Source organism: Columba livia, chromosome 13 (assembly GCF_036013475.1).
Source record: "Columba livia isolate bColLiv1 breed racing homer chromosome 13, bColLiv1.pat.W.v2, whole genome shotgun sequence".
Lineage (NCBI taxonomy): Eukaryota > Metazoa > Chordata > Aves > Columbiformes > Columbidae > Columba > Columba livia.
Genome location: NC_088614.1, coordinates 16,194,470 through 16,207,675, shown reverse-complemented (window position 1 = coordinate 16,207,675; position 13,206 = coordinate 16,194,470). Strand labels below are relative to the sequence as shown.

General features: G+C 46.0%; 1 protein-coding gene and 1 long non-coding RNA gene across 3 annotated transcripts in view; one reads left to right on the top strand and one right to left on the bottom strand.

The window, feature by feature from the left end:
• The window catches only part of KCTD15 (potassium channel tetramerization domain containing 15), a 42,302-nt gene that overhangs the window by 10,681 nt on the left and 18,415 nt on the right, over positions 1–13,206 (bottom strand). For both annotated transcript variants that reach the window (XM_065028461.1, XM_021282064.2), the window contains exon 3: positions 3,300–3,444. In XM_065028461.1, the coding sequence (XP_064884533.1) occupies positions 3,300–3,444 (145 nt within the window). The remainder of the gene's footprint in view (positions 1–3,299; positions 3,445–13,206) is intronic.
• The window catches only part of LOC110355903 (uncharacterized), a 37,550-nt gene that overhangs the window by 11,672 nt on the left and 12,672 nt on the right, over positions 1–13,206 (top strand). The window contains exons 6-8 of the long non-coding RNA XR_002408906.2: positions 6,461–6,578; positions 7,693–7,827; positions 12,966–13,182. This is a non-coding gene — a long non-coding RNA (uncharacterized LOC110355903). The remainder of the gene's footprint in view (positions 1–6,460; positions 6,579–7,692; positions 7,828–12,965; positions 13,183–13,206) is intronic.

Below are 13,206 nucleotides of genomic sequence, written 5' to 3'. Positions count from 1 at the left end.
GCCCCACTGTGCCTGTCCCCACATTCACACCTAAGGTGGTGCCAAGGTGCTGACAGTCACATCCTCCCCTGCCCCCGGGCAGGGTGACTTCACCTCCACCCACTTCGAGTGGTCTCCTTGGAGCCGCGGGTCTGGGACACTATCTAAGGAGACTTCTCACTGTCCAAGGAGACTTCTCGGGATTAAGAGCGCCTCAAGCTCCCCATTTGGGTGAGTGGTTATTTTTCTCTACTGGATATATCCTTGAATGAGTCCTTGCCTAACCCAAGCAAGTGTGAGCCCTCACCTAACCCAGGCGAGCAATTATTTATTGTGGGTGCCCATGAGTGAGAGGCCTCTAGTTTTGTTTCTTCTGAGTGTATGCATGCATGTTGTGGATCCTCATTACTCTTATGTTATGGTACCCCAATAATTTCCTCAACTGATATTCAAACCTGTATTTTATGTTGTCAGAGTGCTAAATAATTGTATAAACCCTATTTGTAGTCAGTTTATTTGCCACACTTTTCCAGCTAGAATAAGGTCTGTTTTGGAACTTGTCTGCCTAAAACTGACTTTTGCGGTGCCTTCATGACACAGGGAGCGAGTCTCAAATAAGGAGGGACAATAGGTCCTGGTTTTGCATGAAGTTATGTATTGGCAGTGAAGGGGACAGATGCTTGTCATAAAGGTCCTGGGGAAACACCTCTGATGGTGGGGGGGTCAAGGCAGAGAATATTTGGGCTGCGGAGGAGGAGCAGCTCCTGTGCCAGGGTGTCGTGGTCCCACGTGTGGGACTCTGAACCGGAGCACGAAGAGGGAGCCGTAAGCAGCTCTGGGACGCTCGCCATGGGCTGGCGGTGAAGGAGAACCAAGCCAAACAACTCATGGTAATTTCTCAGCATGCTTCATGTGGCTTAAAATCCCCCAAACCCAGGAAAATTATGTGAACTATTAGTGTTGCTTTCAGCAGGGAGACCTGTCAGATACTAAACACTTTCAAGTTCTGGCTTATTAGTAGTTGGAAGTGTAATTAATATTCACTGTAAACACACCAGTCAGACTTGATAATAAAGAATCACTAGCCTAGGAACACATACTCCACTTTCTCTGCATTTCAGTGTTAACTTAGTCTGAAAACAACACTTAAGTAGCAAACACAATAACCCTGGTGCAGTACTAACATTCCAAACTTTCCAAAATAACCATCTGAGCAGCAATTCAAGTTGAAAAGCAACTTGCCTAACCTTGAGGCTAATAAACTGCTTGATTAAATTAAGGGGTAAAAACTAATAAATATTCAAAACACTTGATAATGCTTTGTTTGACATAAAGAACATTTAATGCAAGTCTCACTGGAAAACCTGTCAGGTTTTATACCTTAAATAGAGTTTCGCATTTAGAAACACCGAGTGATTCCATTTGCTGCCTTTGATTATTGTCTTCTGTCACTTTAATCATGCTGGTAAAATTACACAATTTCTGTGAAGTCAAATCCGTTTACAATGCAGTTTTAATATAGCTTTGCTGCACATTCTTCTATGCATTTTTATTTAGTTACTCCCTACCTAGCAATACTTTGCTTTGTTCTTGAGCCCTCATTAGCCTGGGGTTTGCTCTAAAGCTCTCCCAGGGAGGAACTAAATAAAATACAGTTAACCCTATGCAAAGAGATGGTCTGGAACAACGGACTGAGCCCGGGCACAGCGCCGGCTCTCCCCAGTCTCTCCCAGCCCTGCCAGCGGCTTGCTGTGCAGACAAGTCCTTGGCATCCACCGCACTCTCACCTCCAGGCTCTTGCTGAATCCTGCTGCTTTTGTTTCACAGCACCTCTGAAATCTGGATGCCGGTCGAGGCCACCATCAGCTCAACCTCCATCTCTTCCACCCTCTCTTCTCACACCGTCTTGTCCCACAAGGTTGTCTAAACCTCTTCCACTACAGCAACTCTCGCATTTCACTTAATAAATCCATCCAGCCCCTTTACTTGATCCATCTTACAACCCGCAGGACTGGTCTGGTCTTTAGCGTCACCCCTACCTGTGTGTTCTCTCTCATTTCTCTGTAAAAAGCTCTTCTCACATCCACCCGTCAGTGCCCTGGCTCTCACCCAGCCTCACAGCACCCTGACCTGCTCCCCACAAACACCAGTGCTCAGGACAGCCCTTCTGGGCTGGAGCTCCAAAGCCGCCCGTGAAGGCCAGAGCTTCTCCCTGCCTTGGGACTAGACGTGTGCTCCCATCGCGCAGCACGTCTGCTCAACATTCATCGTACATACTCCCATGCCGGGGTCAAATACAATTATACTGATAACTTAGGCAAGAATGGCTGAGGAGCGGTTTGCAGCACTAGGATCAGCTGAACTCCAAAGCTAAAGCCACCGCAGCAACCACAAATCTGAACTGGCTCAGTCGTGACTGGCCAAGTGATCCTGGCTACCTAGTCCAACGTGCAAAGTGAAATTGCACTGCACAGCACGGGAACTTTCCTCTCCAGCAACACTCCACGTCCTCTAACTCTGAGCAGATCCCTGTTGCCATCCCAATTAATTCATAATTTCATCCTGGAGTTAGTGGTTTTGTTGAATCTTGTCATCTATAGCTGGGACACTTTTGTCTTCCAATTGTCATACATAAGGATGACAATGTTGCAAGTTTCGTAAGTGCAAAGCCAAATAAACAAGGATAAGAGGAGAGTGTTTAAACAATCGGGATTTGGAAAGCGACAACCAGCAGCATTATTTCATAGAAAACATGTACTGCTCCTTAAAAAGCCCTCAGTAAATCCCATTTCCCAAGAATATTTTGACATTCATAAATTGTGTGAAAGATTACTTCCTGAAATCAAAGTATCTGCATCGGTTGTATCTAACACAAATCCTCATGTGTTTGTTTAAGGGTGTTTCTTTTTTATACCAACAAGAAAAAGATTTATACAATTTAAGTCCTCTAAGTATCAAATCGAAAACATTTATTTCAGATTCTGAGCATTAAAGCCTGGTAAGTGCTACTTGCTGATGTTGCTTCTTAATTGTTGTTATACCCTGATAAATAAGCTAAAAATGTGAGAAAATACAATTAGTTTAGAAAAACTGATTTAGCCGTAAGCTTCATTGTTTAACTTTTTATGGTATCCATGACAACCATTGGTCCATTTATTAAATAACAGCATCCCTGGTGTAATACACAAGTACTAAAAATCCTAACAATAAACAGTAACATTTAGTTAAGTATGTTTAGGTCAAGCACACAAACCAACTTGCACCAAAACAAATGACAGAATGGGAGACAAAAATGGATTGCAGACTATAGCTTTCCTTACCTTAAAGTCATCTGGGAGCAGGAGCTTTGATGTCCTTAGGAAGCTTAATATATATCTGAAAATTTCACCATCTCGATCAATGAAATAATGTTGTTTTAAACTGTCCAAGACAATAGGCTCTGTGCCATTAAACAGACGACTTATTCTGAAAAAAGAAAAGAAAAAGAAATGGGCAAGAGACAAAATCTCATTACACCCTCAGGGCTTAAGAACATCCAGCCAATTTAGTTGCACCAATTCAATGTGCATAAGGTAACGTAGTATCTTAATTTGGTGACAAACAAGTGCACAAAGATCTGTGCCTTAGACACGCGTGTGCACGTGCAGACACGCTCGCACACGCCAGCCCAGAGAGCCCTGAGCTGCCCTGGGCCGAGCTCACGCTGCCCCAACTCAGGGCTGAGGATTAGGCCCATGACCCCAACGAGGAAAGTGCCCATGAAACGCTCACCCCACGGCTGGCAGAGCCATTTTGGTGAGAACATGCATCACCAGCTCTGTTACACATCCCTGTCCACCGTGTCCTGCTAACAGAACCAAATGGGTACCGGGAGATGGGTTCCTGGCCGTGAGTTTTTCCTCCAGCTTGGCTGTCATTTTGATCAAATGCCATCAAAGCCTTTCCATGCTAGAGGAGTGACTGTCCATACACCGAGATGAGCTGCGTGGACCTGTCAGTGCTGGGTAAGTGCCCATGCAACGCTCAGTGTTTTGGGAAACAATCAACCAATGGCCCGTGCAGCATCGGCAGTGCTGCCTGTGGGACCACAGTCCCACCACCAGTAGTCCTGGGGATTAGAGTCTGGCAGAAGACAGCAACGCGGCAAATCTTTCATGAGCAAAGAAAAAGAACAGAGACCTGTAAGGGTGGGGGATCAGCTGGTTATAGGACTAAACTACCACATCAGCTCCGTGACTCCAGCTGTCCCCATGTCCTCAGCAGCATGGTCTGCAGAAACCAAACCGGGCATCTGCTGGGCTGCTGTTCCCCTCCCAAAGCCTGGCTTCTCTCAGAACGCTTTGTCTTCCCATGAGAAATAACCCAGCTGAATATATGTTCTTGAAAGGAAAATCGCAGGAGACAGACAGCAACGACCTATTAAGTAATTGAGTCCATCTCTCTGACAGTGCAGCATTGTTCCCAACTGCAGAGTGTCTCGTGTTTCAAAGTCGAGTCTTAAATAACCCTGCCACTGAGGAGGACTCCATTTCCCAGAGAGACTATCCCACAGCCTGCTGGATTTCACTGTCGAGCTGTCCCTTCAGCTCAGCTATGGAATCCCCGTGTCCCTTGCTGTGACCAGGGCAAGGCTTTCCCCCGCTGTGGATACAGAGCTCACCAAACCTGCCAAAGGCAATGCCACAGCCGCAGCATCGCTGCCTCCCTCCTGCCAGCGTCACAGCCCACCCCGTGCTTCCTGGCCCGGCAGCGAGGGCAGTGGATATGAGACCCCCAGCGTGGCGATGGGAAGGGGCAGGTTTGCTCCCCCACAGCGCTGGGGCTTCTGCCTGCGCTCCCACCACTGGCTTTGGGCTCCAGGATCACAACACGGTGAGATTTGCTCTCCACAGCTGCACGTCCATCTCAACTTTTAACTTGCTAATTTAGTTGCAAATGTAATTAACATGCCATTTATTTCTAAATTAACTGTGGAGATATTAAGTAAAACTGGACTTAGCAAGTCCCCGCTGAATTCAGCTAAAAACTTTTGTGCAAGCTCCAGGTTTTACTGCCTGCTCTCGTGTCCATGTCAGCATTCAGCTGCTCTGAGTTACTTGTGAGAATGACCAAATGCTTCCCTAAACCCTAATTATACATTTACTGTTTTTCTTCAACCTCTAGCTTTTCAACAGTATCAGAAAACACCATCCAGTTTACACTGCAACATTTAATTTATATAATCTCACGGTTTGGTAAGCCTCCAGTAATTCATTATTTTCTTTTTTTTTTTTGTTGTTATTTTAGGGCTATTTGCCTGGGACAGTTAAATATATTGCTTTGTATAGTGTTAAAATTTTATTCCAGGAACAAGACAGTTAATTTATTTCCTTAGACATGCCCATGAGCCAGCGTGCTGTGCTGGGTTAGACTGAAAGCAGGGGAAACACTGATAGAGCAGCTTAAGGTTCAGTATGGTACATTTATTGAGTACATTTGTGTGGAAGTTTTGTGATCTTACACCTAAACAAGCTGGGCTGTGGATTCAACCTCCTTCCCTTCGCTGCCCTTCTCTGAAGTCAGCAAAAGCAACGCGCCGGCTGCTGCTGGTTCCGCCGCGCACATGGGGGAAGGTTTGCCAACAACGACAGGGCGCAAGGAAGACAGGGTTCAACATTTTAATGGGCTGCTCTTTAATGTAGTGAAGCATTTTTTTGGTAATGAAAACAAAACATGGATTTTGAGGCCTTTGTGGAGTGCCCTGAGCTGTATTTCTTCACCAGCGAAATTACTGCTGGGGAAAGAAACTTGTAGAGTGTTGAAAGACTTAACTGCCACCCCAAAAACAGAGTGATGAATAGTTTAAGGATTTATTTGACGTTTTAGGGGGCTGCTATGTTCCAAGAACCAACTTCAGAGCAGCATGTCGTAACGCTGCATGTGCAAAGCACTCCTGCTTCTCCCTTCTCACCGGTGTAAACCATACCTGTAGAAAGCCCATCAGAAAGTACAACACTGTGAGAGCACGAAGGGAACTCAAATGGCTGTTTCAAAAGGAAAGTTCACCTGACAGTGTTATTCACCACATGTGAAGCCGTGGAAAAGAGCACAGTGACCAGGGGCAGCTCCACAAGCCCCACTGGGACCCGATGTACCCAGTGGATGGGTCTTGGGCAGCCAGAATGAAACGCTGCACACAGAAGAGTGGAAGCAAAACACGCACATGCTGTCAGAGAACTGGCAAGTCAGTGGGTGCACGGAGATGGCAATGGTTTTGCACTGTGCAAGCTTGTTGATGTTCTATCATAAATTAGGCTCCAGTACAGTTGGCGGCCTCAGGAAGCTGCTCCCTCCAATGTCCCACCATGTGATGCGAGGTAAAGCTGTGGGCAGTGGCTGCAGCTCTCCGACTGGGCAGCAGTCACGCCGAAAATGGCTGTTTTTATGAGCGGTCATGCTGCAGTACTGTACTGGTAGACAAACTGGCTAATGGTGTTTTCAGGAGGCACTTGCTTACGGCACACAGGAATGGCGTCTCCAGTGATGTTTGCGAAGAGGTGGATGGCACAGGAAAACAGAGACGAGGCACGAAGAGCAGCACTTGGACTCTACAGCAATGGGTGAGCCTGAGCAATTAACGCTTCTTCAGCATTCCCACCTTTTGCAAGAGATGCTTCACTTCCTAATTTAAAACCACTCTTAAAACGTCTGTCCAAGATTTAATTTCCAGACAGGGAACAAACCAAGCCAGGATCGATCCAAGTAGTTGCAAGCCTAGGGATGGCAAGCTTGCCTTGCCATTACCTCCACCTCTCTGGGCAGGTCCTCCTGTGCTCGCACCATCTTCCCAGCCGGCTGTGTCTCCTCCTGCATTGCTCCTGCCCTCCCGACAATGTGCTCCTCTCCACCACCCCGCCACTGCTCCGTGGTGCTGCTCACCTCGCAGAGCCCCTGCTCCTGGCCACCGCTGAACCATGACACAGAGGGGCCAGCGTCCAGCCTCCCGCTTAGGTCTCACTGGCACCTCCAGCCCCAGCTGGAAGCTCCTTCCTGCTCCTCCCAACATGCAGAACACAACCTGTTGATCCTTTTTCTACAATTTCTTTGTGTTTCTGTTGCTCCTGCTGAAGGCTTTTACATTTTCAATAATGTTTCGCCAAAACGCCAAGGGGCGAGGTTCTAGCTTTGTACCAATTTTACTATGATATTAAGATCTCCTTTTATTAGATTAAAAACAAACAATGCAGCCAGCCAACCCACAAGGACAAGAGCGCCAGTAAATTCTTTTCTTGGCCAGGGGAGGAAGCTGCATGCAAATACCTACAGACGGCTGCTCCTTGTAATGGTGGCAACCAATTTTCTACCAGGCGAGCTCCCTGCAGCGCCTGTCGAGAAGGGAACACAGCGGGGGCCTGCAGGGCAGTGACTCCAGCCCCCCAGCAGAGCTCACAGCATACCATCTCTTTCAGAAATTCACCCAACTCCATTTCAGAAGCAGCCAAGGCTTTTTGCACCCCCAGTTCCCTCTGGAGCACCCCTGACCTCCCTGAGATCATCACTAAGCACAGCCACAGCTCTGCACATCGCACTCCCGCTGCTGGGGGGATGGCACTTTGGGATAGGAGAGTTTTTGGGGCGGGAGTGGGTTGCTTTCTGGTTTGGGGCCAGTTCAGCCTTGGCAGCTCTATTTCTGAACAGGAAACTGAAGTTCTTTCTTAATAAATCTGCTTCCAGAAGCTTTAAGAGGAGCACCCAGTACTGTGGGACCTGTGGCACAACCAGCAGCTGTGGCTGTGGCCAGCGCCAGCAGAGCCATCCGCTCCAGAGCCCAAATGCCATGTGCCCGCCCAGACAGTGCAGCTGTGCCGTGTAAGTAAAACTATCACAACATTTCACTAAAAGTATTAATTTAAATAATTATGTGATTAATATTTAACTGTTCAGTGATAGTTTGTCATTCATAATTTAGTTGTTTACATTTATTAAAAATTGATTCTGTAGACACTTTTTCTGCCCAATGTCAAATCAGCAGGGAGTCCACATTTCAGCAAACTGTCATTAAAATGTGTCTCTCTCCTAATTTTATGTGAGGAGAGGGGAAAAAGAGAGAAATGCCTATCCGTGGGCCCTGCAAGTGCACGAGTCTATGCTCTCCTTGGTGCCTTCGGCAGTACCTGCCGCTCCTCCATGCACCCTCCTGCTCCACTCAGCACAAACACGCAGTGAAGCCGACACAAGCTCTGCAGCTCTCTCTGCGCTTGATACGGTGGCTGTCAGTCGTACTTGGCTGTTGGGCCTTGCTGTGGAGCTGGAGGAGGTTGTGGGAAATGGCACAGAGAGGAGGAAGAGGGGTGTTTAGAGCTGGGACACCAAACATGACCTGAAACTGCCCCGCGGAACATGTTAGCCAGGTGTCCCAGGTGTACAAGCAGAGTCCAGTCATTGCTGCTGAGCACAAACAGTGCTGCTTATCTCTTAAATATTTGCTCAAGGTGGGTAGGATAGATACTGTTATCTGCTTGGAAGAGAAAGAATGCTGTGAACTGGAGCAGAGGTGCTCGAGGGACCAGAGTGCTTTACTCTGTGCCTGGCACTGCTGCCTGTGTAGCTATGTCTGTTGTAAGTCTGTTACTCGTCCCACCACAAGAAAAGAACTGCTGAAGAGAACAGCAGAAAGGTACTGCAGCAGCAGCACCCTGCCCAACGGCGTCTGGGACAGGCAGTGGATGGTGCTGCCAGATCTTTGCAGTAGTGGTTTTCATATTTCCATTACTCTTACTGTAAAACCGATTGGGTTTGTGCACAAGTTCCCAGCAAAGTAATGGAGAGGGCACCTGCAGCTGCTTTCCCCAATGAGGTGTGTTAAAAAAAAAAACTAACCTGTTCAAAAAGCAGGCAGGGCTGGCCAGAAGAGGACAGGGATAATCAAGCAAAGCAGCAGATGAGTGTCTTCTGCCTTCTGGCTCGATGGTAGTTTCCAGGGAGAGATGTTAAAACCTTCTCTCTGCCAGGACACATGCTCCCTCACGCCCCGTACAGCGAGGAACGTGGCTAAGGTTGCGTCTGGCTGCAGTAGGTTTTCTGATCTGCCTCAATTTAAAACTTCAGCTATAATTAGCATGAAAGTCCGTAAACAAAACTCTGTTGTGTGTTTATACCATACCTTCATACCCTGTTACCTGACCGGTGATTTACAGCCCTTTTCCCATCATGGGAAAGCAAGGCTGAGAGGCACTGCCTGCAGCACGGGTCTGCGCACACACCACCTGGCTGGGGGACGGCGCAGAAACACCGCAGGCTTCACCCCTCCGGCTCTGCCACAGGTCCTTTCTAATCAAAGATAACATCTTGACCACCTCGGATTGCTTCAGGCGTGCACTTGGCTCCAAAGGTGTTTGATCTGGGGAGAATTTTGTAAGCATCTTTAAAATCCTTTATTTGTACAGTGATAGGAAAAAGTGTGTGTGGGGAAGTCCAAGTCTTGAATTGGGGGTATAAACTGCTGCTCTGCAAACTATGAAATCCAATCAGTCGTGTGTGGTTTGGGACTGGTTCATGTGCCTGAAGACACAGATAAGTGCCCCAAAGGGGATTTCTGCTGTAAGCAAGCCCAGATCAGGCAGATTCCCAGTCCCAAAGGGGTGCAGGCATCAAGCCTGCAGTGTTAGGCAGGTCACCACTCCGCATGTGCTTGAGTCACCTCCAGCACCAACTCCTTCTCCCAGCACCCCTACAAGACCAGGGCAAGCATCTGCATTTCTGCAGAGCAGCCTCAGGTGCCAGCGTCCTACAGGCATCGCTCAGCCCGCACCCTTCGATCCCAATGGCACAAGTGAGACACGACAGATATTCAAGTCCAAACTGACCTGCAAGATGGAGGTACTAAAGCCGGTAACCACCAAACCCCTCTCAATTTTTAACAAGAAAAGAGCATCAAGTAGTATGGTCCAATCTGGGCAGAAGGATGGAGGAGGTAACTCACAATGTAACAGGTTTATCCATCTCCAGTTCCTACAACCTTCTGCTCCTGCCTTCCAACACTGATCCTGGAATGCCATAGGAGTTTTCTGATCCATATGCTCACTTTGCAGTGCTTTTGAATGATATTACACTCATTAACTATTAAGCACCTGAAGGAACTGCAGGATCTATTACCTAGATTTAATACCTCATATTTTGCTGTTCAGGCTAGAATATCTATTTTTGCAATAGATCAGAGCTAGTCTATATAGTATCAACATGTATTTTTAAAAGTCAATAATCCAGAAAGAACATTATCATCTACCATGCAGAATCATTCTTAAGAAGTTCTGGAAGGATTTATTATTTGCTTTTTATATTATCACTAAAAAAGCAAAATTAGATACATAATGGATTTTGTAGTTAAAACAAAGCCATGGACAATTATGTTTTCAGCTCTCTGTTACTATCAATTAAAGTCCACTGAAGCAACAGGTAATAAAATCCACTGAAGCAGAAATTACCTATTATTTTTGAAATACCACAAAGTATTCATGGTAAGGGTAATAGATCCTACAGGTCCTTTCTGCCTGTTGCTAACAGCCAGTCTCCATGCTTAAGATGCTTTAGCAGGTGACTGTTGGATATATAATTTCATGGAAATACATATGTATTTTTAGATTTTGATACATGACATTTATTTTTAAATTTGTACAGACAGTGTTGCCTATACGTAAATTAGCAGTTAAGACATAAATCAGAAGTGCTGATCACAGGTAGAGAAGCCAGAGTCTCTTCCTGCGTTAAAAAGTTCTCTTGTAGCCAAGAGCCACCCTGCTCCCGCATCCATGTGGCCAAGCATCCCTCAGGGCTGGAGGGACACAGAGTGGTCAAACCATTGCACAAGCAGCCAGTGAGGAGGGAACTGAAGCTCCACCATGTTTACAAGGGTATTAACCCATCATCTCATTGGGATACTGGGACTAGGCCCCTCAGCACCGGCTGCTCATCCCAAATTTATCAGCAGCGCATTTGTTCCCCGGGGCTGGGCTTCTGCCACCCGTCTCGTGGGGAGTCAACAGCTCGCGAGCAAAGCAAAGCACTGCTTAGCCATGAGTAACGGCAGCAGAATCCAGCCCTTCGTCAGGATAATGATTTTATTTTGCCTTATTAAAGTAGCATTTGTATATTTTAGTGTGTTATTTTAACAGCTATAAAAGACTTCACTAAACAAACAGTTTCTAGTATGTTAATTGCTGTATTATGAATCCTTTCATTGCATTTGGCATATAACCACATTTATAGGCAGAATAAGCAGACACAGACAGAACAGCACCCATTCACTACACACATCAGCATCCCGCCACATTTATTTAAGTCTTCAGTCACAAAATCCATTTACTTTGCTTAAAAAGAAAAAAAACGTAACTTTCAAATACAGGTAGAATTTGCATTTCTCCATTAAAAGTTCCCTACGTGCCACTGACATGGCTTGTTCATCCTTTGTAACAGGGACAATGACAAACCACCCGTTATTTCTGGATGCTCAGCCACACCATTTGCATTTGTTGGGTCTGGCGGAGCCGCTCTGGAGTGACATGACCAGAACAGCGGCCTTGGCCGTGGCAGGTGTGCAGATCACAGTAGCCCAACGCCAGCCAAGTGGCTGCAGTTACTGCACTTACTGCAGTTCAATACAGGCCAGTTCTGCCATCCCTGTTCCTAATGAGTAGTAACTACTTGTGGAGAGTAAGAGGGACAGAGCCTGGCTGACTTGCATATTTTTAATAAGAGAAACCAAATAATTAGCGGTAAGAGCTAAGCATTATCCTTTCAGTGAAATACACTGAAGTTCAGGTAACTGCACAGAAGTTCAGACATTGTAGGTAATACCTATCTATCTGGGAATTCCTCTCTTCATTTTAAATTGTGGACTTACATTTATATTAGCTGGATTTCTAGGGTTATTATTTTTTCCAGTATAAAGTTCAGGTTACTTTTGCTCTTCTTGTGTCTTTTACTTCACTTCTGTCTAAATAGTTGTTGAAGATTAAAAATATTAACATATATTTATATTGCTAAACGTATCCTATTTTTATTATGCCATTGTTGCTGCTGCTCTGATTTGAGCCCTACAAGGGTTCTTGCCATTTCATGTTTTCTCAATAGAGGATTTACACTATATTTTTGCCATGAAAATCAATGCAGGAACAAAAATTCTTTAATATTAAAACCCCCTTCCTGAACTAGCATCTGAGTTTCCCAAAGCATTCCCTAGTTTCCCAAAGGTCCCAATCCTGCAAGAACTGCATTTCAGTCCAAAATCTGTGGGAGTTGCGGGCACTCAACAGAATTAAGTTGTTAATACATGAGAAGATGCACAATTCAAATACAACATTCCTGCCTATACAAGCCTTTTCTTGTTATTCCTTTAACCATCCCTTCCCCCTAAATCATGGTGCTATGAGGGCCCTGATGAGAACAGGGTTGCACCAAATTCCAGCTCTCTTGCTCCTCGCCTACTTGCTGCTAACTTCAAGTGGGACCTAACTCAGTATTTTTACTAAGATTTTCACATCAGACTAGATCTGGACACTAGTTCCATTAACATCACCCTTGTGCAACTGGGCATGCTGGGAGGTTGGAAAACATGCAGATACTAGTTTTATTTTAATATAAATGGGCTAAATCCTCACTTACTGAAGTCAAGAGCAAAATTCCCACTGGGACTCAGTGAAAGCAGGGAAAATTTCAAATGGAACTCATTTACTTTTCAGGGTTCAAGTCTGGCCTTCCACATTCTTTGCATGTGTGGGTGCTGTGAAACCAGTATGTTTCAGCACATGGCAGGAGACAGAGGGATGGATACCCAAGGGCTGCACAACCTTTTATAAAATGTAAATGCTGGCAGCTAACACATTTACTTTGGTACCTGCTTCTTGTGCAAACAGCTAAAATATTTAATCTGCTTGAACCACGGCCCTTTACTTCTGATCCCAGATACACAAAAGCTGAGCTTTTCCTATGATTCTTTTATTCATTTCTAGATCCACAGGAAGAAGTTCCCAGGCATGGTGAGCCTGGGACTCTGCAGCACCGTGCTGTCCGGGATGAGCAGAAACACCAGGAGACCCCCGGTCACCACACTTGCCTCCGCTGCATTGGGACACTCCAGTGCTGCAAGAGGGATGATACCAGCCTCTCTGGGTAGTGGTAGATCAGCTTTCTGCTCAAAAGAAACCGTCCATGCTGCCTGGGCATTTGGTTGGTATGCCAATATGCTAAACT